At 39.4% G+C, this 26,299-nt stretch overlaps 1 protein-coding gene across 1 annotated transcript in view; it reads left to right on the top strand.

Moving 5' to 3' along the window:
- The window catches only part of FBN1 (fibrillin 1), a 236,831-nt gene that overhangs the window by 13,333 nt on the left and 197,199 nt on the right, over window positions 1–26,299 (top strand). Inside the window, exons 3-4 of the mRNA XM_015142182.3 lie at window positions 19,118–19,200; window positions 21,383–21,481. Of these exons, the coding sequence (XP_014997668.1) occupies window positions 19,118–19,200; window positions 21,383–21,481 (182 nt within the window). The remainder of the gene's footprint in view (window positions 1–19,117; window positions 19,201–21,382; window positions 21,482–26,299) is intronic.

Below are 26,299 nucleotides of genomic sequence, written 5' to 3'. Positions count from 1 at the left end.
TGACAGATAAGGAAAATGAGGCAGAGAGTCAAACAGGCTATTTATTATGGCTAAAGCAAAAATTTAGATAATCATTCCTATCTGGATACCACAGTCTCCACTTTCTCATCATAGAAATGATTATATTCAGAAACAGGAGGCAAACCTGAACTTTAAAATATTCAAAAGTATAATTTTAATGGAAACTTACTACATCTGTGGAGATCTGGTTATACTTAAAGGCAGTTTGGAGATAAGTTTTTATTTTTAAATTTTCTCTTTCCCTAAATTGCGTTGTCTTCATTGGGAAACAAACTTACTAAATATTATTCCTTACGAACATGCACCCCCTCAACTCTTCCAAAAAAGTTTGCAGTTTTTAACTGGCAGATCTGTCAAATAGGCCTTGCCTCTTTCCTGATTAATACATTTTTTTTTTTTTAAAGAGATGTTGTGAAAAGAATTTAAATTTTAGTAAATGGAAGGACTGGGTTGAAAACCATTCTCTTTGGCAGCAGTGCAGAGATACCCTGGGAATTAGAATTGTTTCATGGCAAGGTGGTGGGCCATTCTTGAAATGTGCTTTAATTGCCTCTGTTGGAGTAAGGATTTGGTTATAAATGGGTAGCCCAGATATCCACCCGCAATTCTTAGCCACACTGCCTTTCAACCTACAATCTCAGAGGTAAAGAGATAAACCCTCTTTTCCGGATTCTGCATATCAGATCTCACGGAGAACTCCGGCATTGCCCCAGTCACACGCCCTTCATTGTCACCAAAGAAATAGGGTGCTCCAGCTGGTCAGGACCGAGCCATGTGTTAGTCCTGCCTGAACCGTGTGGAATGGGCTTAGGAAAGAAGAGTTTGGTTAGCAGAGAAGGGGAAGGGATGCTGGATGGGTAAACACAACACATCTGCACTCCCAGGGAGAAAGCTCCCTTTTCCACAGCATCAGTATTCCCTCCACCCACTCTGTTATCACTGTCCTCTCTGGGTGCTTTGTGGGCAGGCCTTGCATGCACGATTGAGGACAGGCTGACTCAGATTGGCAGCCCCTGAGAAGAGCCACTTTCTAATTGAGCGTTCCCTTCCTTTGACTTCATGCCATGCAGCAACATAATGCTCATTTACTACAAAGAGATTCTTATTCATTCTTCTTCTTCTGTGTCCTCTTTCTCTTGAGGAATTGAAAATCTTTTTATTTGTAAATTTTCTTTTAATGATTTTCATTTTGATTTTAATGAGAGTTGACTTTCAGAGTGATCTGAAACTATCGAGCATCCGTGAGAGTGGAACAAAACATACATTATCTTAATTTAGGCATAGCTTTCGTAGAGTTCCTATACGCTGCACCCTCCATGCCAGCTCTGGTTAACTGATTGGCAGTAAACTCTAAGAAGTGGCGGTTGCTTCGTATTCATTCACAGCCTGTAAAAATAAGAGTAGAGTGTTTTAAATAAGGAACGATTTAAACAGATAATAGTTATTTTTCTATTTGCCATTGAAAATGTTCAAATTACTTAATGTCTGTCATCCCCTTGGGGTAAATAACACCATCACCAACAGAAAGTTTATTAAAAAAAAGTAAGAAGATAAAATCAAACAAATAAATACCAGATACTTTCTGTGCTCTACCAACTTCCTGGGAAAAAAATAAACCTCAAATAAAATAAACTTTTCCTTTTAAAGTTTTGAAAACCTTTCAGGTATTTTACAAAGATAGGCGAACCACTTTTTCTCTTTTTGCTTGTAAGCAGTTCTAACTTAATCCAGACATTATTGAACTTTGACAGAAGACAGCAGGGTCTAATTTGACTGCAGACTGACTCATCTGCTCATTTGCATTTGAGACCTTCCTTGAAAATAGGTTGTTTGACACACATTCTCACACATTGAAAGGTCAGAAGACGTACCAGGATTCTTTGCTGACTGATTTCCTCCCATCATTTCATATTTCCCAGGACCATAAGAATTCTTCCACTTACGCACAGAAAAATGCAAATTTAACCTTTTTATGAACCTGATACAAACAAACCCCCTCCCCCAAAACACATCTTTTGTTAACTGATGGGTTTATGTTTGTCATCAAAACAAAATGTCTTTATGAAAATGGGTCATGTCAAAAAGGACCTGTGATGCCCAAGGGGATCTATCCCCTGAACCAATATGTTAATTGTTTGCACAGGTGTAGTGAAGTAATTTGTTCTTGGATTCCCCATGTAGTGAACTGCAACCTTATTTAGTAGCTGGCCACTTAGTAGAAACACTTTGGTTAGTTCTTGCCACTGATTTAACATGGCACACATGTTGGGATTGGACTGTTATTGTCTCTTAATGGAGGTCCCCTCCCTCTCAGGAATGTTGAGCTGCGTAACAGATAAAGGTGGTTCTTCAAGTGAATGAAAACAGAAAACAAAAGTGTGTCATGACAGCATGTAGGAGACTGGATATCAGGATGGACTAGGCCAGGTGCTCCTGCAAGTCTGTGTTTTTGAAAAAGAATTTTATTTAACACAGATGTGGATAATTTCAAATAGATGCAAAACTAGCGAGAAGGATACAATGATGATCCAGCTTCAGCATTTATCAATTAATGGTCAATCTTGTTTTATCTACTTCTCTCCCTCATTGCATTTATTTTGAAGTAAATCCCTGAAAAATCATTTTACTTTTAAATATTTCAATGTGTGTCCTAAAAGGTAAGGGCTGTTTAAGAAACATAAACACAGTAATATTAGTCTGTTTACCGTGAACACCAATTTCTAATATTATCAAATATTCAGCGAATATTTAAAATGTCCTAATTGAGTTATAAATTTTATTTGTTTTTTTGCAGTTTATTCAAATCAGGATCCAAAAAAGTCCATATTTTGCAACTGGTTGATCTGTCTTAAATATTTTTGAATATATAGATTGTCCCCCTGTCAGTTTTTCCTTATAATTTATGTATTGAAAAAATAGGTTCCTGTCCTCTATAGCAGTGCTTCTTAAGATGCCCGTCCACAAACTCCTGTTTCTGGTCCATGATGAGATGAGAAACCAGGGTGTAAATCCAAAGTATGTCACTAAGCACACTATTTAGTTCAGCTTATATTTTATTCCTAGGGAGACTTCCTCAACGAAGGAAGCAGTGAGATGGTTTAGATTCTAGCTTAAGCTCCTTATCTCATTATAGACTAGTAATGTCTAGTTTGTAGACCAGCGCTGGCCAGTTCTTGGACCACGCATGGCTTTCACTGTTGGAGAGTTTCTTGCAGTCCAGTGATGATTGCATGCCAGTGGGATGGTCTTACCATGTTTCTCAATCCCCTGTGTGTGTTGTGAATTGCTAGTTAGAGCTAAATGCTTTATTAAACTCAATTAACTTTTTGTCAGGAAGACTTTATAAGTGGTATGTGTCCTTCCATTAGGAGGGACATCATTACTACCAGTCTCTCTTTTTGTGTTATTAGCAGCCATTGATAATCATTTTCTAGATCTATTTATTAGGGTGGCAGAATGGGGATATTCAAATTCTGTCATTTCCTATTGACGTACTAATGCTGTAAAGTTTTACTCCTAGTTTTGAACTTAGGCTCAACACTTCACAGCCAGTAATGTTTGCAATATGCTGGATCTGATTTTCTTATCTGCGACTTCGTTGTAGAAAAATTATTTAATATCTAAGAGTAAGGATTGGGTATTATGAGCTATGAAATTGTGGAAAATTCACACAGAAGGAACCTGGCGTTTGAAAGGGCTGACAGGGAAGAAAATAATTCTGCAAAGGTTCATTTATCCCATGATCTTTTGTGAGTGTCGAGATAGAAGCACTCAATGTGTTTTTGTTTTAAAGTAAGGAATTTCAGGCAAGAACCTTATGAAAAGTTGGTAAGATTTTGGACTATGGGGTGGGGGGAAGAAGATATTTGCAGAGATTTTAACATTCAGACGTGAATTTTTGTACCTTCATTTCGGCATTGCTTTCTCAGGAATGCTTCCCCCACCCCCCCCAAGAAATTGGAACAAGTACAGTCTTAGTGATTCAAATGAAAGATTCTGAAAATTACTGGTATGCCCAGTCCCCTTCGGGGAAAGGAAGGTAGGGACGAGAGCTGCCCCAGGAGCTCCTCCCCAACTGTTTGTGGGAAATGGTGCATGTGCATGTACATGTGTGCCAGGCACATCCTCCGTGTGTTTCATGTCAGTGAAACATGTCCATCATTCTCTAAGGCCTTGTGTATTCCTACCTGATAGAAAACTTCTGGGTGAAATGACAGGCTTTTGGAACTGATTTTTAGTCAGTGGGTGCTGCTACAGAGATTTGGAAGCCCTTTAGGTATTCAAGATGGATGTATTTCTCTCTGTTTTGACATCATCATCACCACTTCAGAAGTTGTCATGTTGAAGCTTTGTGCTGGCATTTAGCACCTGCTCTGCTTAGTTATAGCTTGAAACACAAATACTGTCACATCTTCTCTGGAGCTGGAAGGGTGCTGAGAGGACAGTGCTGGCATCACTCACACTGAGAGGGAAATCTTTTGGGTTGGATTTCAGAGAAGAACTGTGCTGGCCATTGGAATGAGGAGAGTCACCACTTTGTGTAATGGACAACATCCCAGCAGCCTCTGAATTAAGTCACAGAGACGTGAAATTGGAGGGTTTTTTTTAGAAGATCATTGGATCACCCAGGCCTTCGAGCAGCTCATTGTCTTCCTAAGCTGGGTCAGACAGTTGCCTGCGTGTCCTGATGGTTTTGCTTAGAGCTACTTTTCAAAAGACAAGCTACACCCATGTTGAAGTGTGTGTACTAACACATTCCAATGCCAGCTCTGAGTAGGTTTTGAATTATCCACATGTTGAATCTTTCTTGTGCTCCCTATACACCCACTTGCTCAAACATTGAGCATGTTAAGAGCTGACTAATGTTTTTACTGGAGGGTGCAGGACAGAATACTCATTCTCTACTGGGAAATGCAGAAACTATTTAGGAAACAGAAGTGCCAGTCTATAGGAGTGAATGTTCCTAAAATGTGTTCTGTTTACATTGTTTTCCTTTTCTAATGCGCTTCCCAAGCACTGTCTTATTTCTTTTGCAAACCTAGTAAAAGAAGTCAGAGCACAAAAAATGATGTACAAATTCGTTTACACAAAAAAGAGAATACATTCTCTTTGGAGTATTTATGGAAACATCGTTTTAATCTCTAATCTAAAAATCTTTAGCACTAACCTTGGAATGTTTTATTAATAAAGTCTTTTGGTTTTTAATTAGGGATTTATGATGTTTCCATTGTGTAGCCTTTGAAAAATTACTTCACTTCTCACATTTTCAGTTTCCTCGTCTGAGAATGAGCACACCAATACATTTTCTTGATAGGGTTTGGGGGAAGAGTAAATTTTATAAATTAAAGCTATCTAATAGTTGCTAATTATTATTTTTATTCCACTGCATGACTTCACATGGACTAAAGTACTAATCTGGTTAAATTCCCTCAAATTTAAATTAGACTATCTTTATTAAAAATTTTCCAAATATCTAAATGTTTAAAAATAAATGCTTACAACTTTGTTTCAATCGCAAAATTAAAAAAAAAAAAAAACTGAAGGTTTTGACTGCCAATATTGTGAAGTGTTAATTTCAATGAAATAATCTCAGCAACTGCATGCTTTTACCTAACTTCTTCTGACTTTGTAGAAACTTAAAATCTGTCAGTGATTTATTTATTTACTTTTGTTCCTGAGCAACAATATTGTCCCTGTTTTGATGGGAGGGCTAGACAGAGAAATGTTTTAAAGATCCATGGCCTGCTGACTGCCGTGTAGTATGGTTTGAGCTGCAAGATCTCTGAAGATTTTGTGGCTATAAATGTTTCTAAATGATGCAACTGAAACATGGAAGAATTTCACTCTCATACCCCATGTATTCCACTTATGAGTAATTGTTGTTATGTGTTTGATTTTTTCCTTTTAATTTTCTAAAATTTAAAAAAGTAGATGAAATGATATTGATTTCTTACTGGTAATTACACTTTTCTTTCTTTCTTTTTTTTTTTTTTTTTTGAGACAGGGTCTTGCTCTGTCACCCAGGCTGGAGTGCAGTGGCATGATTGCGGCTCACTCTAGCCTCAACCTCCTGGGCTCAAGTGATCCTCCCACCTCAGTCTTCCAAGTAGCTGGGAAGCTACAAGTGCATGCCACCATCTTGACTAATTTTAAAATTTTTTTGTAGATATAGGGTCTTGCTATGTTACCCAGGCTGGATCTTTTTTTAAAAACTTAGTTTCTTATAAACATATCCACCTTTTTAAAATAAATTAAATACTACTCTTACAGAATTCTCGTTAACTTATGTTGTCTTGGTGGTAAATGAAACTCTAACCTTTAAGATTCAAGTATTGTGTTAGGTGTTGGGATTGTAAAGATAAGTCTGAATTTGCTTTATTTAGGAAACTTGCAAAAAAATAAATAAATAAATAAAACCCTGGCAATTTCCAGTTTTAGGAGAGGTGAAATGCTTGAATAATTTTGGTATGAGACTGAAGTCAGCAAATAGGATTCAAAACAGATTTGCTTCCTTGCTTCACGTGTAAGCCACTTGTGCTAGAAATCGCTCACTGAAGTCCATCTATGAGCCAGTCCAGGATACTGATTTTATGTTATAGTGGTTGATGGGGTGGAATCTTCTGGTCTTTAAAATAAGTCAGGTGCATTGAGGATGAGAACTCTCCAGGTTTTAAGTCTCTGATTCATGGACATGTGGATATCCTGTGTTGGTCCTAATGGTCTCATGCAGGGGGTCCAGAAGGGTGTCAAGCCTGGGCTGGGATGGCTCTGACTCTGGCTGTCCTCTCAGGACTGTGTGGAGTTGCCCGAGTTTAAGATGTTCAGTTCTCATAGATCACTGGGCAGCTTACTAAGCTGAGGCATGGTAGGTTTGAGTGGCCAAGCTTTCCTCTGGTTGCCTGCCGTGGAATGTGTTTTCCCATAGAAACAACATTTTAAGTTGTGGTCAGGTTCCCAGACCAGCCCACAATAGCCTATTCAGCTGATAATGCAGCTGAGAGACTGCTATTTGACTGATCTGGAGACCAAACCACCACCTATTAACATTGTTTCTATTGGACAGGCCATTCCAAGTTCTAAATACTAATATAGAAATGAAATTTTGGAGCTCTACCTGTTTGTCAATTGGAGCTGACAGCATTCGGAACTCAAGTATCGAATCACCCTGCACTCTAGGTTCCTGAAAGACCTCATTCTTTCTTTCTCCTAAGTCTGACCCCATTGGCTGGTGTTCCTGTCTCTTCCTGGGGCTGCCAGTACATTCAGAAGATATTATCTCCTTGGACAGAGCTCTTGTTTGAGAATTTCTGGGAAGTGGCAAGAATCATTGCTTTAGTCCCCAATTCCTTCTGTGGGTGGTAACAGAATTCCATGAGCTCCACCCCCAGCTCCGCCTCTGGCCTGCCTCTGTGCAGGCTCAGAATCCCCTCACCACTTGTTTTGTGTTTTCAATCATTTCTATAATTTCCTTCACCCTTTGGAAAAGTACAATGTGGCTTCAACTTGAATACACGGAATGAATATCCCAGTCAAAGAAAAGCTCTTGATGGACCCTGAGCTCCCTGGTGAAGTCCAGGGGTTGCAGAGTTCTGGGAAGCAGTTCTTTACAGGGACAACATGTTCTCATCATGTCATTGGCCATATCCTCTCAGATGCTCCAGAAGCAAACATTTGAGATAAGCTGAATTTTCTGTCTGGAAGCAATGCTTCCTCATCCTTAGAGGGTCAAATAGTTTAAACTTCATGAAGAAATTCACCTCTTTCCATGTATGGGAACGACTTTTACCCAACCAACCAGACATGTGACGCCAGTAGGCCAGATACAGATGCCCTCCCTCGGAGAAGTGATCCAGTACACACTAGGACAGCCAGTTATTCAAATCATTGCCTTGAGAACTTTGAGGAGTCCATTCTGCTGGTGTAGTTTTCTAAGCAGACAAACAGATTTTGTGTTCTTAGTGCTGCTTCATCCAGAGTTCCAGAAGCATGAAGTGAAGAGTGCTAACTTGCTGCACACTTGATGTACTTTAAACATCTGTGCTTCTGGTCTTCACGGGTCAATTGTCTAGTTTCCTGTAGAGTGCATCCCATGGCTTTTTGAGCTTTAAATTTTTTTTTTAATATACACACACCACCTATAAAAGATTCCAGCACGATTTAAATTGACTGTCAGTCTAAAATGATGTCCCAGATCTGAGGAACTGCCTTTGCAGCTTTGTTTCCTAATTGTCTTAGGCTGTGTGTGTGTGTGTGTGTGTGTGTGTGTGTGTGTGTGAGAGAGAGAGAGAGAGAGAGAGAGAGAGAGTATGTGTGTGTTGGGGAGGAGGTGCACGTGTACATGGCCTTAAATGGTGACAGCATTTTTGGACCCTAAGTTCTTGGGCTATTGCTTTCAATCAACACAAAATCTCCATGAAAAGCTGAGGGTACACAGCAAATGAAACTGTTGATGCAACACCTGTGTGCTGCCTGTGCTATGAGTTACTCCAGTTAGCAGTGGGAAAAGCCTTCATCCAAGCAGCACATCCAAAGATACCTTTCAAGGTCACTCTGTGGATTTTGTCATGGTTGTCTGTAGGAATTGGCCACATAAGGCTGGCTCCATCTATGACCTTGATCAGTTGCAACAATCTGTCATCATAAAATACATGCCAACTTGTGAGCTGAAAACCTTCGTTTAGTTGCTTGTGGGATTTTTATTTTTCTCTTTTGCCAAAGAAATAAATAGAATCAAATATTTATATATGTGTATTATTTGTCTACATTGATTTTGTATTTTCTCAAAGGAAAATATTGATTTATGAGTTATAAACATGGATAACTTCATTGATCAGAATACATTAATGACTGGCATGTCAGTGAAATAAGGAACAAAACCACCATACATTTCTGTTTAACTGCCTATATAGCCTTTCAAAGACGTGTTAAATAGTCTTCCTTTAAATAGATAAATTTATAAGAAATAATTCTCTGTATCACACAGATTTTAATGTTGGTGGCATTTTCCATCTGGCCTACTTTTGGCGCTGAGGAGATATTAATCTTTGTTAATTGTACTTCGTACTTACTAGTGCCTAAAGTCAGTATTATCTTGTGTGCTTCTAAATAGACTACAGGATGGTCTAGGCATAATAGATATTGTTTCTGTGCTTGAAGAACAATGTATTACTCTGGGAGTAAAGGGGGTGGGTTGGACTTCGGGGATGAGATCTAGACAGATAATTGTTTTAAATATATAACTACAGTATAGCTTGTGTACGTTTTTGAAGATATGTCTGGAATTGTGTTTGTAATGTGAAAGATGAATGGGATTCATCAGGGAACACTAAGGAAGGAGATGGAACTACATATTGAAATGGAAAGATGGAAGAGCTAATATAAAAATGGAGGAAGTGTCTGGTTTTTGTGTGTGTCAGAGATAGCAGTGCGTGCATGAGTGAGGGCTGAGATGGTGAAGAGGAGCTGAGTAGGAGGGTGGGAATTGAAGGTACAGGTAAAGGTAAGAGTGGACAGGTAGATTAGGCCTACCTGGTAGATATCTGAAACTAATAATGAGACACTTAACATTATAGAGGGTGAAGGTCCATCTTTGGGTTGTAGGAGAATAGAAATAAGCATGGTGAATATGAAAAGATACTTAGCCATATTGTCCTAATGGAGTAGAGACAAACTAGGAAGCCAGGAAAAAAGAACATGATACTAGTCCAACAATGAAATCACCAGGATTTGGACAAGGGATTTGCTAATGGAGTTGGAGAATTTAAGAGGAATTTCATCAGTGGGATGAAATAAAACTAGTGACTCCCCTTAGCAACCGGGAAACATCAAATCATAGCTGAGATAGTCCTCTTCTGAGCTTACCACACATGCTGTGGCCAAAGGCCTTTGTTCTGGCCACCCTGAGTTCCCCGGGCAGACCTTGATGTTCGTGCTTTCTCTGTTGCGTAGACACTCTTTGTACCTGTGTTCCTAGACTGTGAGATCCTCAAGAGCAAAGACTGTGTCTTAGTCACTTTTTAAATATAGCTGTTTTATTTGTAATCGCATTGGGACATGATTATTATTATTTTACCTTAAAATAAACTTTTCCCTTTAGAACGGTTTTAGAGTTACAGAAAAATTAAGAGAGTTCCCGTATACTCTGGACACTTTACTCTGTTGTTAGCATCTCATACTAGCATGGCATATTTTTGGTAATTAATGAACCAATTTTTTTTTCTTTTTCTTTTTCTTTTTCTTTTTTTTTTTTTTTTGAGACGGAGTTTCTTGCTCTGTGCCCAGGTTGGAGTGCAGTGGCACAATCTCTGCTCACTGCAAGCTTCACCTCCCGGGTTCGTGCCATTCCCCTGCCTCAGCCTCCAGAGAAGCTGGGACTACAGGCGCCGGCCACCACACCCGGCTAATTTTTTTTTTTTGTAGTTTTAGTAGAGATGGAGTTTCGCTGTGTTAGCCAGGATGGTCTCGATCTCCTGACCTCGTGATCCGCCTGCCTCAGCCTCCCAAAGTGTTGGGATTACAGGCGTGAGCCACCGTGCCCAGCCAATGAACCAATATTGATATGTAGTTAGTGATTAAAGGCCATTCCTTATTCAAATGTTCTGAGTTTTTACTTAATGTCCTTTTTATGTTCAGAGTCCCATCTAGGATATCAGCCTGCATTTAGTAGTCATGTTTTCTTAGACATGACTCAGCTGTCACAGTTCTCAGACTTTCCTTGTTTTTAATGACCTTGACAGTTTTTAGGAGGGCTGGTCAGATATTTTGCAGGATGGCCCTGAATGGAATGATTTGATGTTTTTGTCATGATTACACTGAAATTATGGGCTTTTGGGAAAAAGACCACAGAGGTAAAGATCCATTTTTATCACATAATATTAAGGGTTTATAGTAGGAACATGATTTGTCGTTGTTGCTGTAACCCTTCGTCGCCTGGCTGAGATAGGATTTGTCAGGATTTTCCACTTTTTCCTCCCCTTTATACTGTACTCTTTGGAAGTCAGTCAATGTGTGTAGCTCACATGTAAGAAGTGGGGAGTTATGCTTCATGCTTTGGAAGGCCAAGCATCTCTGAAATTATTTGAAAGTCTAAAGCACAGGAGATTTGTCTCTTCTCTCCCATTTATGTATTTCTTCAATCATTTATTTATCAGTATGGACTTATGGATATTGATTTTTTACTTGGTGTTGTAATCCAATGCTGCTTTTGTTACTTTGTTGCTCCCAAAGGGTTCTGGCTTTGGCCATTTGGACTTCTTTCATTTGGCTCCTGTGTCCCTTGCCATGCTCCCTTCAGTGTGGATGTGTGTTTAGCACTTCCTTATACTTTCTGTCACTGCAAGATGCTAGAGATTCCGCTTGTCTATTTCCTGCCAAGCCCTAGAATCATCTCCCAGGAGCCCTGATTCCTTTTTTTGAATAATAGTATTAGCAACCAAGATCTAGGCATTAGGCATACTCATCTTGGTCAGTTTTATTTCTTAGCTAACACAGTGCCTAGCACATGATAGACTCTCATTAAATATTGCTGACTAGCCAGCAATAATGGAATGTTGAGTAACCGATGGTACAAATGACTCAATGAAATATTGTGTAGCTATCCAAAATGATCATTAGATTTATACAATAACCTAAGTGAAAAAGTAACAAAAAAGGAAGATTGTAATAACACTCATGCAAAACAAGCGGAGACTTGTGTGAAAAATGCTAACAAGAGGAACTAGATTTGAATTTTGGCTCCCCAGTTTATTAACAGTGTGAATTTAGATGGATTAATCTCTATGGCTCAACTTCCTCACATTCATTATAATACAACAATAATGATAAAAATAATAACTTATTTCATAGGAGTATTGTGGGGAGGTAAATGAGTGCTGGGGCTAAAATAGGACAAGCACTCAATAGATAGGATGAATGTAGTGATTACTGTGAGGCTGATGGAACTATGATGTTTTGTCTTTGTTTCCCAAATCCTCAGTGATATGTAACATTACGTACATCGTGACCTCTTCATCTCTCTCCCCAATCTTCTGTAAGGAATATCTGGAACTGGATCGTTTCAGCCATGGTAGTCTCACTCTCTCTTCCTAGGAATTCCCGTAGTGCTTCCTATTTGAAATGATTGCTCAGTAATGTTTTATGTTGCCTGGGGTTCATAACCACCCTTTATACATACATGCTCCTCCAGTCCCCCGACCATGGCTCTCAGCAAAGGGGCAGCTTGAGTCCCTCTCATGAGCCCTTCAGCACACAACCCAGTGTATCTCAATAGGTTAGTTTAATTTGTAAAACATGATTTGGCAATCATGTAGGTCGAAGCATGTAGAGTATCCAGAATTCAATAAATGTTAGCTCTTTTTCTGTTTTTGTTTTTTTTTTTAACTTTTATTTTAGGCTCAGGGGTACATGTGCAGGTTTGTTATACAGGTAAACTCGTGTCATGATTGTTTGAGGTACAAATTATATCAGTTTGTTTCTTAATCATATTTTATTTCCATAGTCACAAAAGAACAAAAAATAAATAAATAAACCTTTGGGTTGGTAAAAAAAAAAAAATTGTTGAACAGCTTTGTGCTTGTGGGCAAGGCGAATAGTCCTGATGTACCTGATTGTGGACCTGGCAGTGAACTTACTGGCTGCACAGGAAGAGGAGCTATTGATCTTGGATAAATTGAGTTTGAGGCATTTAATTCTAAATGCCCTGAAAACAGGAACTAAAGAGAGAAGAAAAGAGACAGAGTGGAAGAAAGGGAGATAGGGAAGGGGAGATGAGGAAGGGAGGGAGAGAAAGAGGGAGAGAGAAACAGATGGACCGTGGCTTGGAGGAAAAGGTAATGGAGTCACCAATCTACTGGTGATGGAGAAGACAAGAAGGGGATAAAGCTCTTGAAAACCAGCATAAAATCTATTATTCGTTCTGTTCCTTTTCAGATTCCTTTTATCTAAAAAAAAATATCCCCAACTGCACAAAGTAGGTTAGAGTGCTTGGCTGGCTTGCATCCTCAAAGGAGGAAGCCAGAATTGCCCGCATCCTAAGCAGTGTCGACCCAGACAATCCAGAGAAGAGTCGCTGGGTCTACAGCAGCAGTCTCCAACCTTTTTGGTACCAGGGACTCGTTTCGTGAAAGATAGCTTTTCCATGGACCAGGGGTGCCAGGGGCATGGTTTCAGGATGATTCAAGCTCATTACATTTATTGTGCACTTTATTTCTATTATTATTACGTTGTAATATATTATGAAATAATTATACAACTCACCATAACGTAGAATCAGTGGGAGCCCTGAGCTTGTTTTCCTGCGACTAGACAGTCCCATCTGGGAGTGATAGGAGACAGTGACAGATCACCAGGCATTAGATTCTCATAAGGAGTGGACAACCTAGATCCCTCCCACGTGCAGTTCACAATAAGGTTTGCGCTCCTATGAGAATCTAATGCTGTCCCTGATCTGACAGGAGGTGGAGTTCAGGGGTAATGAGAGTGATGGGGAGCAGCTGTAAATACAGAGGAAGCTTCACTTGCTTGCCTGCCACTTACCTCCTGCTGTGTGGCCCAGTTCCTAACAGGACATGGACTGGTCTGTGGCCCAGGGGTTGGGGACCGCAGTCTAGAGAGCCAAGCTGAAGCTTAGGGAAGTCACGGAAGGTGTTCTCATTACCAGGGTTTGAAGTTTTGTTACCCAGGTTGCATTGTGACTGGCAGAGAGACTGGAACAGTCACGTGAGGTATTCAAATCACTGCTGGGAGACTTGACCTCTGACTTCAGTGAAGAGGGCCAGAATAAAGGCACTAAAATAAAGAGGGGGAGTATTTGCAAGATTTGTCAGAGTAGCATGGGCCCCTTCCTCAGACGACTCATGATGTTTTTTCCTTTTTTATCTTGTTAAGAAAATTATCAAAGAGCAAATCAAATCATGATGTGTAGTTCACAATACAGGCAGCTCATTTGTGTATTGTAATTGTTCCATGATCTATCACATTTTTTATAGTGGAAGTTATTTTAACCTTGGAACAGTAGGATGTTAAGATATTAACATGGGACACAATACATGGGCAGGTGGGTATCCTTTGTTGTGTGAGGGCATTTACGTTTTGATGCCCCTCCAGATTTACACTTAAGGGGCTAAATCATGATTTTTTCCCTTAAAGGTTAAGAAAAAAAAGCAGTTAATGGAGCAGGTCAGCCTTATTAGCCATTACCTAGTGCTTAGTGTTCTCCTTGCGCAAGAGTTTAATCACTAACATACATGTTGAGAAACTAACATATATGAAATAAGAGCCTCCTGACCTTGTTTTTATTACCTTAACCTTTTCTGAAAAGGAGTTTGCACTTTGCATAGGAAACAGAAAGGCTATCTTGCTGTAAGAGGCCAAATTGCAGAAATGGGCTCTGGCTAAGGAATGTGGACACACTGCAGACATCTTGCACAGAGGCCAAGTCTTGCAATGATGTGGTCAGACGTGGTAGAGGCCAGCTGTTTGCTCCGTTGAGAGAGGCTTTCGCCAGTCTACGGGATCTCTGAGGGCTGTGTTTAACTGAATCCAAATATCAAACCTGCTGAGACTCACTCATGCCCCAGGGTGTTTGGAGTTGGGTTCTTGCAGAGCACAATATTGAAAGTAACTGGTAAAAGAAATTACAGATAAAGACTTAGCATTTTAAAAAAATGTAACATACAGTGGTGAAGTGGAATATAAATGTATTTTCCCTCTTTCCCCTATAGACTATTGGAATACAGCTAAAAACAATTTATGCTGGCTGGGTGTGGTGCCTCACACTTTGGGAGGCAGAGGCGGGTGGATCACGAGGTCAGGAGTTCGAGACCAGCCTGGGCAGTATGGTGAAACCCTTGTCTCTACTAAAAATACAAAAATTAGCTGGGCATGGTGGCGCATGCCTGTAGTCCCAGCTACTCGGGAGGCTGAGGCAGAAGAATCTATTGAACCCAGGAGGTGGAGGTTGCAGTGAGCTGAGATCACGCCACTGCACTCCAGCCTGGGCGACAGAGCAAGACTCTGTCTCGAAACAGTTTATGCTATGCTTTATCCTTGGTCTGTTGATGGACATTCTGTGATTTGTGTTACTTATGTCACCCTGAATGCTACTGGATGAAGTATCATCTTGTCCTCTAAGTACACCTTTGACTTAACATAGGGTCAGGAGAGTGTACTCTAGAGTCAGGCTTCTTGAGTTCAGATCTCCATTACACACGTCTAAGCTATGGGACCTTGGCCAGGTTGTTTAAACTTCTTAAGCAATAGTTTTTTTTTTTTTTTTTTAGTGTTAAACATTATAACAATAAAAATTACCTTGAAGAGTTGCTATGAGGATAAAATAATGTATCTTTAGCACTTAGCAAAGAATTCTTTCCCCTTTGAATTTTAATTTTTAAAAATTTGTTGAATGTTGTTGCTACTTGCACAGAGCTTTAACTCTGACTTTGTGTGTTTGTGCTGGAGTGATGGGGTTTGGTGGGGATAGCTGATGAGGTGAAAAGAGAAAGAGGTATGGATGCTATACTTTCATTGACCCCAAAGAATAACTGTATTAAAGATTTACCTTCCCTGTACAAGCATTTTGTATTGAAACCTTATAACTAAATATTTTATTATGGAAATAATCCAGTATGTCTGCTTTAGAGTTTACGTGTTTTAGTTCTTTCCAGCTTCAATAAGACATTCATTTATTTCCAGAATCAGAGCTGTTTTTTTTCTGTGTGTAAGTAGAACAAATGTCACGCAGCTTGTTTGAACGAGTTCTATTCGTTTACAGTGTCTCAAGACCAAAAGCAGCAGAGGAGAAATCTTATATGTTTCTAATACTTTGCATTGAGCCATACCGCATAGCATTTAGATTGATTTAAGAATGAATGGCAACACAATTAAAGCAATCATTGTCATTTGAAGGTATTGGTTGAAATAACTGAAATTATGTAACATATTACTTGTGAATGATAAAGTTTTAAAATTCATAGAAAGTCAGAGGATGCAAATAAAATAAGTCCAATCCAAAATTATAAAGAACCTTAAGAAATACAGTGAAATGAAAATGTGATGCATTAATGAAAGGGAATGGTGAATAAATGAAACAAGAAGTATCCTGTTTCAAAGATAAGATGTTCATATTCAAAAGTAGAGTTATTGTTTTAAGTGAAAGATGATGATGGAAATAGAAAAGCATATATTTTAAAATGAACAGTTGTGGATGAATATTAGATAAGAAAGCAAGAGAACTCTGTGTCTGCTTCCCCAGGTTCTCATCTCTTAAGGTGACTAGGTCGAAACATTTCTGTTTTTTCTTCTTCTCATATCCATCTCCATAACACCATCTACCAGGTTTGTACCTCTGTGTCGAGATTTAAACGGTACCCATTGGTTTCTTGCTTTGAAAGACGGAGACTTATTTCACTAAAGTATCTGTACCCTTTTTCTCTCTTCTTCTTCACAACTTTTAAATATAGCTGTAGTATAACTTTTCTTTATTGGTTATTTGAAAACACAGTGTAATATAGAGAAGACTCTGTTTCTAGGATCGGCTGCTTTATTGACTGCCACACTTTCCCTCCCAGATTGTTTCCCGAGTTATGTCATCTGTCCCATTACTTCTACCCTTGTGAAGGTTTACAACATTTACATTTTCTTTTGTAACTATAGTAAATTGTAAAATCTTCCATGTTTTGGCTGTAGATTGATTCTAAACATTAAAAAAAGAACGTTTATATTATCGTGCTTTTTCAAATACCTTGGAAAATCCTTAGAATATTTGGCTTCGTAGGACTGAAATAGTTATTCTGGACCCTTTGTTTCTGAGCTTCTTCATCTTGTATGTGTGTTACGACATACATATTTTTGCCAGACACTGTGTCTGTGACATATTATGTCAGCCAATGTATGATTGTAATTAAAAAAAAAAAAACATTATATCAACCACAGGACACCCCGCAAAGGCTCAGGGGTGCTCTGACAGTATTCCAGGATTTCGTAGGGATTGGACTATCTCAGCGGAGCTGTTCTAATGGGCTGTTCCTGGAGAAGGTTTGAGGTGGTTGACTTTGACCTGGATTGTCATTTCAAATCGAGAGAACTTTTATAATAAAAGTTTGGAAGGCCGAGTGTTCCCCTCTACCCCAGCTGTCTACCCTGACTTCCTCTCTCATTTTCCTTTCTGAGAATTTGAATTTCCCCAGGAACTTCTGGACACTGAAGTTTCAGGCATTACTTTGTCATGGAGGGACAAAGGGTTGAGAGCCTTTGACTTAAAATTCTCCATAACATCTTTCTTCCTTTATTCCTTATGGTTCCATTGGTTGAGTAACCTAGGTCAGAAGATGATTCCATCAGGATGATAATGCTGCATTGTATGTTCATCGCCTTTTTCATATATGAAGCTTTCATGTCCATTATTTGACACATATACACACAAGGGAGACATTTCATTATGCCATTGTACACAGAAATATACTGAGCTCACACAGCCTCTAGCATCATGCACATATTTCGCCTCTATCCAATCATTTCCTCTCTATCCTCAGAGAAGGCCTGGGCTGCTGGGTATAGAGTTAGGGCCCTTTCCTTGGCTCCTCCAGCTTTCTTCCTAACTCCCTTTCTGACCTCAGCATCTGTCAGTGTGAAGTATGCATGGTGCCCTGCAGGGTGTTCCAGATTTTCTGGAGAAACAAAAGGGGTAAAGGACATAGCAAAGACCTTACGTTGGTTCCCAAACCGGCATGATGCTGAAGTAGTGAGTTCAGAGGAAATGTGGGAGGGCTCTGTACTGTGTCATATGGTCTCCATATACAAAGAGAATGTGGGAGTGCACCCTAACTGAAAACACATTTTAGCTATACAGTTGTTTTTAAAGGTTTATGCTTTTGGGATTACAGTGTTTATACCTGTAAACTTTAGAATTGCTCCTAGTTTGTGTGAAATTGATTGTAAAACATTTGACCTTCCTTATGAGCCCCTGATCACCAGCAACTAGCATCAATGCTTAGGCCCTCAGGATGTGGCAAAGTAAAACTAATGGTTGCTTCTTCTAGGTCTCTGTGTATTATAGTCTCTGTCTTAGTTTCCACTGTAGAAGTCACTGGATCCTTACTCTGTTGCTCCCTGAAATTGTTAAATGTGGATCATCTGGATTCTGAATGGAGTTTCTGTTCCAGGACATGTGATGAACTGTCTGTAAACAAGAAACCCAGAGTGACACTGATTTTATTTTCTTGTAACTGCTGGTATCAAGTGTGTTTCCAAACTTTTTTTTTTGAGACAGAGTCTTACTTTGTCGCCCAGGCTGGAGTGCAGTGGTACGATCTCAGCTCACTGCAGCCTCCGCCTCCCGGATTCAAGCGATTCTCGTGCCTCAGCCCCCTAAGTAGCTGGGAATATAGGCACATGCCAGCACACCAAGCTAATTTTTGTGTTTTTGGTAGAGATGGGGTTTCATCATGTTGGCCAGGCTGGTCTTGAACTCCTGACCTCAAGTTACCTGCCCACCTCGGCTTCCCAAAGTGCTGGGATTACAGGCATGAGCCACTGCACCTGGCCTGCTTCCAAACTTTTGCTAAATAAATATTTACAGGTTTTGGCCTTTATTTTTTCTGACTCATGTCAGAGTTTGCATTCCTGTAATTTTAGTGAAAGGAAGAATGTGTAAAATTATAGAGGTGAGATGGGCCATAGGGGGGGAAATATATGTATATATATATGGCTTCAAAGAGTAGAAACGTAAAGTGTTACATGCATGAGATTTTATTACAACCTTTCTTAACCATATCGGTAAGAAATTTATTGTTTAAGTTTATTGTCTAATTTAAGACTTGTATGGCTTCATGAATTGTGACAGAATGTGCTACATTTTGTAGCTCTGGTTTTTATTTCCCTGATGGGCCAATGCATAGGTAATATTAAGGGATGTCCCTGTTAATATCACTATGTTAGTGTCCTAAGCTACCAACCCAGCATTGAGTCTCATGAGTTTGCTTTATCTGTCTGCCAGGATTCATCTTGCTTTTATAACTCAGGGATTTTTTTTTTCCCTTTGGCCATCTCTTCCTCTTCTTCTTCTTTTTTTAAATATGGAATTCTTCTGTTTTTGTTTTAGACCCAATGTCTGTGGATCACGTTATAATGCTTACTGTTGCCCTGGATGGAAAACCTTACCTGGCGGAAATCAGTGTATTGTCCGTAAGTAAATAGAACACCTGTCATTCTGCATGTCCTTCTTTTGTTGTGTTGGTTGCATGTGGAGCCTTAGAATGTGGCCCTTTGTAACTGTACTATTAATCTGTTTATAGTAGAGCCTTCCAGCTTTAAGACTTTTCTGCCTTTCCAGTTTGGGAAATACATCAACTTAGTCAAACCCCTCTCAAAGTTTAGTCACAGGGATACTTTGCTTGAGATTGTGTCATTTACATGTGTTGTACCTGGCTACATAGACTAATTACTTTGATGGGAGTTTGAATGAAAGAGTCTTATTGCTGGTTTTCTTATTGTAATTTCTAACTTTGCTGGCCACCCACAGGCCTAACCAAACCCTGTACATTGAATTTGGGTGATTGAGGGGCCAAGATCAGACCTGACTCCTAGATAGAAGGGAAAGGGAGGAGATAGAGCACCAGGCAAAGATCAGTGGCAAGACTAAGAAACATCTCAAATGATAACAGAGGTTCCTCTATTGAATTGTGCTGGCAAGGCCAACCTCCAGATTTCCCCAATATCCCACAAATGTTGATTGACAAATCACATGCCAGACAAGGTGTTATTTAATGGAGACACCAAAGTCAACTTTAGTCATGATGTCTGCCCTTCATGAGCTTTTACAGTTGTTGGACCTGTGAAATAATGTCCAGTTTTCAGAAAACGCCATTAGTATAATGGAGAAATTTAGAGCTGAAGGGACATTAAAGAATCACTTAGTTCACCTTCTCACTTGGCTGACAGTGGTCAGTGGAGAATAGACTATATTGGCCAATATTTGCTTCACGACCTGAAGAAGCTTAACTCTTTCTCAATTCTTGATTTTGACCAGAAAGCTTCTCCTTTATTTGACACACTATGGTTTAAGACCAAAACTGGATCATTAAAAGAGAAATATAATGGTGTTTGGATTTTCTCAATGAACTTTATAATAGAACCCTTTCCTCGCCTTCTGTAGAGTTCTCTGAGAAATGATGTCTTCAGGTATTTAAATAAATGTTTATTGGATCCTTTGACAGTTTGTTTCTTAGCCATTTCCAGTTTCCATCCTAAACTCTTTGGATGTTTGAATGCACTTTCTATCAAGTGTAGTCTTTTAGCTTTGCATGTCACGTGTGCACTTGCAAGACTGTGCAGGAGCTTGAGGAAAAGATCATGCCTGTCATGACAAAAAGTAGTGACCAAGTCCTAGTCTGCTGATAAATATCAATCATATGCCATTTAAACTTACTGTTGTGGCCACTAGCAGAGCATTTGGTACCAGCATGATATTAGTCTCTGGGTGGTGTGCAAATGTTAATATTTCTCTAAAGGATGAATGGCTTCCTGACTGTAGAATCAGTACTCTGGCGGTAGATTCCAGCGTTCTTCTCTCAGACTGTTGATGGAATTCAGAACAGGATAAAAATTAAACAATAAACATTTACAATAGGCTGGGCACGGTGGCTCATGCCTGTAATCCCAGCACTCTGGGAGGCCGAGGCAGGCAGATCACGAGGTCAGGAGATCGAGACCATCCTGGCTAACACGGTGAAACCCCATCTCTACTAAAAATACAAAAAATCAGCTGGGCGTGGTGGCACGTGCCTGTAGTCCCAGCTACTCGGGAGGCTGAGGCAGGAGAATGGCGTGAACCCAGGAGGCAGAGCTTGCAATGAACCGAGATCGCGCCACTGCACTCCAGCCTAGGCGACAAAGCGAGACTCCGTCTCAAAAAAACAAAACAAAACAAAACAAAACAAGAAAACATTTACAATAAAATTGGCTCCCAAAAGTAACAATGTAATTTTCATATCATTAAATCTTAGAGTTAATATATTTCTTATGATCATACAAATATGTTTAGATGCAGAATTTTAATTTGTTTGTTTGGTTTTCTCGTCATAGCCTGTTCTGGGCTTTTGATGGATTAAGTGCTGTGGACTAAGCAAAGAGAGGTTGAGAACCACCGTTATTGGATAAAGGAGTTGTGGATTTTAAAGCCAGAGTTTATTTAGTTCAATAGACTTGTTTTGAAAATGAGTACACCTGAGGCTTAAGGTCATATAAGTCATGATAGCAAAGTTCGTGAGGGACCTGAGAACCCAGGTTTCCTCATTTGAGGATCGGTCCCCTATAACAAATCGTGTTCTAAATCCATGTGCTAACAGGCCTCTGGTTTTATTCACAGCCATTTGCCGGCATTCCTGTGGGGATGGATTTTGTTCGAGGCCAAATATGTGCACTTGCCCATCTGGTCAGATAGCTCCTTCCTGTGGCTCCAGATCCAGTAAGTCTAACATGTCATTATATATAATATTATTTTATGTGGTTACACCCCATTTTCTCCTAAATTTGATTTTGGCTTTCCTCTTTCCTGCAATACATTTTTTCACTAGAACATCTGCCTTCTCTGTTCTGCCCAAAATACTTGGACAGGCTTTCCTTCATCTGGCCTCTCATTTCCCTGCTTTACTCTTTATAGGAAAATTACCTATGGGGCATAGTTACTGTGAATAGGATAAGCTTATGGCCTTTTATGTAGGTATTGCCTTATTCATCTTTGTATCTCCAATGTAAACACCATAAAAGGTGCTCAATGAAATGGCTGTTTAATGAACGTTTTTGGCTCAAGAAATCTAGGCATTCTTCCTTGTGGTACTGAAATATGAATCTGATTAAAAACTTATTTAAGACTCAAGACCCCTGCTTTACAAGAAGAAAATGTAAGAAGTCATCATGGAAGTTTCTGGGGGTGATTTATAATGAAGCATAAACATATTTTTCCTTTCAGAATTTTGCCACTTTCTGTGATGCCAGAGGAATATCCACAGTTCATTCTTCAGAGCCTTTGCTTGCTTATTCTATTGTTTTTCTTTTGGGGGTTTGGGCAAGTGAGTCATCATTGGTTGTTTAAAAAGCTGAAGTTCTTGTTTCTGTAAACAGCCCCTCAAAACTTTGACTGTCCCCATGGCAAAATACGTAGGTCCCTTTTCCATTTCTTTTTTTTTTTTTTTTTTTCTGGTGAGAAAATACACCCCGCTTGTTGTGTGTCCTATTTTGACAGAGTTTTAAAGAGAAACATTGTGGAATCAGTGCATTCTCTTTTGTTTACTGCAAGTAGAGACTTCAGTGTGTCAAGGCTCATTACCTGTTAAGAGTTCAAACATTTGAGTGTGTCTCTCACAAGCCAATTAACAGGTTAGGGCAAGTTGTCCTGTGTAGCACTCTTGATGCCCTCTCGCCTCCCTTGGCTTCATGGGTGAACACCGGGGACTCTGCCTGAGATCTTTGTATACTTTTCTGGCCAAAGAGCATGCCAGGTCTGCATGCAGGGCAAGCTGGAAGTGCTGGGGGTTAGTGGACCTAGAAGCGACTTTTAACCAACAACAGATGGAGAGTGGTTGGATAAGTGCCTCAGCTTCCTTGCCTCTCAGTTTGGATAACCATGAGGTTCACTCTGCACTGTCTCCTGAAGTTCCCCAGTGGACTGAGCCCTCACTGTTCACAGTGATAATAGATTTGATAATGTACTTTATTAGCTTCCTTCTCTTTTTGTCTCACTTTCACACTCTCCTACGAGTGTTTCCTAGAATTACTTTCAGAACAAACTACTTCCATTTCAATTATTGTCTCAGAATCTGCTTCTGGTGGAGCCTACACAATAACAGCCACCTTTTACTAAATACAGCCAGTTACGATTGGGATAGAAACTCCCCTATGGGCTGCGACTCTTGCTTATTGCACTGAACGTAGCATAGTTTTCCTTGATCTCAGCTTGGTGTGAAACGTGCATCTTCCAAGTAACAGCAGGTTCATTCTACATAGCAAGAGCCCCTGAACTGGAGAAATAGAACAAGGCAGAGAAGCCAGCTGGCAGAACATCTGGGAACATGCGGGACATCTCCATCTCTATAAGGGTGACTTCCAGGCTGCCGCTGAGGCATAAGCATCTCAGGGTTGGAAAAGAAGTGCAGTTATAAAGTTGGGATTAGACCCCATCTCTCAGACTGGTTCCTGAACCAGCTAATATTGCACTCCTCTGGGGGAAGAAATATAGCCAGATAGCAAAACTGGGTATTAAGCTGGGAAAGTCTTCAAAGATAGTGTGAACTGGTAATGACTTCTCTATTGAGTAGAAATCATGAGATGTGGAGCTAGGATGTTAATAAGACCAGACGGAAAAGCCGTGGTCCTGGTAGAGTCCAAGTTAACTGTGGGATGTGACGAGTATAGTAGTAAGGTCCTGAGGCCAGATTTAGTCTAGAGACTAAAATCCAAGACTGTGGGTGGTGCTTTCTGAGGAAGTCTGAGTCATATCTATGGTACCTGGACGTTGGACAAACTCCCCAAGTAGCTTGTGGATGAGGTTAGTGTAAGGAGGAGGTTCTGGTTTCAACAGGATCTTTGGGGGCACTTGAAATCTTTAAAATTGTTGACTTTGATTCTCTCTGCACTAATATTGTCTAAATGACTTGCAAAATTAAAGATGGCAAAATATTTTAAATTAAGGGTAGCTGGGGATGATCATAATTCATTTCTCATCTTTTGGAGTGATGTTCTAGGGAACAGCTGCGCCATTCCAAAGAACATCCTGATCACTTTGCTAACTTTCCTGCTAATAGAAGGACAGTTCTACTCAGTGAAATGTTTGCATTCACTACGTGTGGTTCTACTAAAAAGGGTCAATTTAGATCACTGCACCAATTTTTCCTATGAAAAATTTTGTACTTGTTATATGATAGGGATCAAGGAGGTCCAGGCAAGTCATGGGACCTCAGAGAGCCTTAGTTTTCCCACTTGAATATGAACAAAATGAAAGAAGTGTTGTTCTTTCAGGTGGTTTTTGACATGAGTGTCCTGTGACTCTGAGAATAGAAAATGATCTCTTAGTGACCTGAATGAGAGATTGCATTTCCAGAAGGTTCAAAGTACCAGCCAGTGATTCTCTTGGTCAACAGGAAGCTGTGGCTTCCCTTAGTGTTGGTGGAACTCTTGACACTCGTCATTCAGCACCAGGGCAAAAAGAATGATTAGCTAGACAGGGTCAAAACAGTAGTTTTTCTAGACTTTAATTCCAACCCTCTTTAGGACTGTTCTTTACTGTGTCAGTCTCTGAGGCTGGAGATGGTTTTGAGATGGTTTTGGAGATCCTAATTGTCATAAAGACCTATCATGGTTTACTGATGTATGAATTTACTCATTCTTCTAATATGCGTATACACACATACAAATATATAGTAGCTTGTAACACTGGGATTAATAAACTCTATAACTTTATATATATATTAGTCAGTTTGGGCTGCTATAACAAAATACTATAGACTGGGTAATTTATAAACAACAAAAATGTATTTTTTTACAGTTCTAGAGGCTGGGAAGTCCAAGATCAAGAGGCCAGCAGATTACATGTCTGGTGAAGTCCTGTTCCTCCCAGATGGTGCTTTCTGTGTGTCCTTACATGGCAGAGGGGGCAAACATGTCTCTCAGGCCTTTTTTTTATAAGGATACTAATCCTTTCATGAGAGCTCTGCCTGCATGATTAATCACCTTCCCAAAGGCCCCACTGCTCCCTACTCTCCCATTAGGGACTAAGTTTCAACATATAAATTTTGTGGAGACACAAACATATTGTATGTATACATATGTTATTCTCTAATTATATATATAATTATATATGATACATTATAAAAGTTATTTCCTGTAGTTTATATTTTATGATTTTGTATTTTCTATTTTGTAATTCCTATAGTTTGTATTTTATAATTTTGGAATCTTCTAATTCTGTTTTACTCTCTACACTTTTTTAAAGAATGCAAAAAATTAAACTTCATATTTTGAGATAATTGTAGATTTGCAAACAGTTGTCTTAATCTGTTTTCTGCTGCTGTAACAGTATACCACAGACTGGATAACTTATAAACAACAAAAGTTTATTTGGCTCGTGGTTCTGGAGGCTGGGAAGTCCCAGAGCATGACACCAATGTCTGTTGAGAGCCATCCCATGGTGGAAGGTATCACATGGGGAGCAAGTATGAGAGACAGACAGAAAATGCGCTGAACTCCCGACATAACCAACCCACTCCCTAGATAATGGCGTAAATCCCTTTATGAGGGCAAAGCCCTCATGACCTTATCACATCTTAAAGGTTCCACCTCTTAATACCATCACAATGATAATTAATTTTCAACATGAGTTTTGAAAGGAAAATTCCAACTATGGCATTTGTAAGAAATAATTCAGAAATATCCTGGGTATTCTTTATTTAGTTTTCCCCATGTTGACATCTTGCAGGACTATAGTACAACAGCACAACCAGGATATCACAAAATTGATACAGTCAAGATACAGAACATTTCCATCACCACAAAGAGCGCTCATGTTATGCTTTTATTGTCGTTTTCTTCCCAACCTAATTCTCTCTTTAATTCTGACAACCACTAATCTCTTTTGCATTTCTATAATTTTATCATTTCACAAATGTTATATAAATGGAATCACATAGTATATAACCTTTTGGAAGTGGCTTTTTTCGCTCATCAGGATTCTCTGGAGAGTCATCTAGGTTGTTGCAGTATCAATAGTTTGTTATTTTTGATTGCTGAGTGGTAGTGCATGCTACGGATGTACTACAGGTTAGTTTGGCCATTCATCTATTGAAGGGCATCTGAATTGTCATCGTTTTTTTTTCTCTTTATCATTTGAACTAAGCTGCTATGAACATTTGTGTACAAGGTTGTGGTGTGAACACCAATCTTGTGTTCTCTGGAATAAATGCTCAGAAATGCAATTTCTAGGTTGTATGATAGTTTCGTGTTTAGCATTTTAAGAACTATTAAACTGTTTTTGGAATCGCTGTATGTACCATTTTGCATTCTCACCAGCAGTGTATGAATGACCCAGTTTCTCTGCATCCTTACCAGCATTTTGTGTTATCTTTATTTTTAATTTTAGCTATTCTGATTGCTGTGTCATCATCTCTTACTGTGGTTTCAATTTGCGTTCCCCTACTGGATAATGATGTCAAACATCTTTTTATGTGCTTATTGCCACCTGTATATCTTTTTCAGTGAAAAGTCTCTTTATGTCTTTTGTCTAGCTTCTTAT

The sequence above is a fragment of the Macaca mulatta genome, chromosome 7, assembly GCF_049350105.2.
Source record: "Macaca mulatta isolate MMU2019108-1 chromosome 7, T2T-MMU8v2.0, whole genome shotgun sequence".
NCBI lineage: Eukaryota > Metazoa > Chordata > Mammalia > Primates > Cercopithecidae > Macaca > Macaca mulatta.
This window is presented reverse-complemented; position numbering and strand designations above follow the sequence as displayed.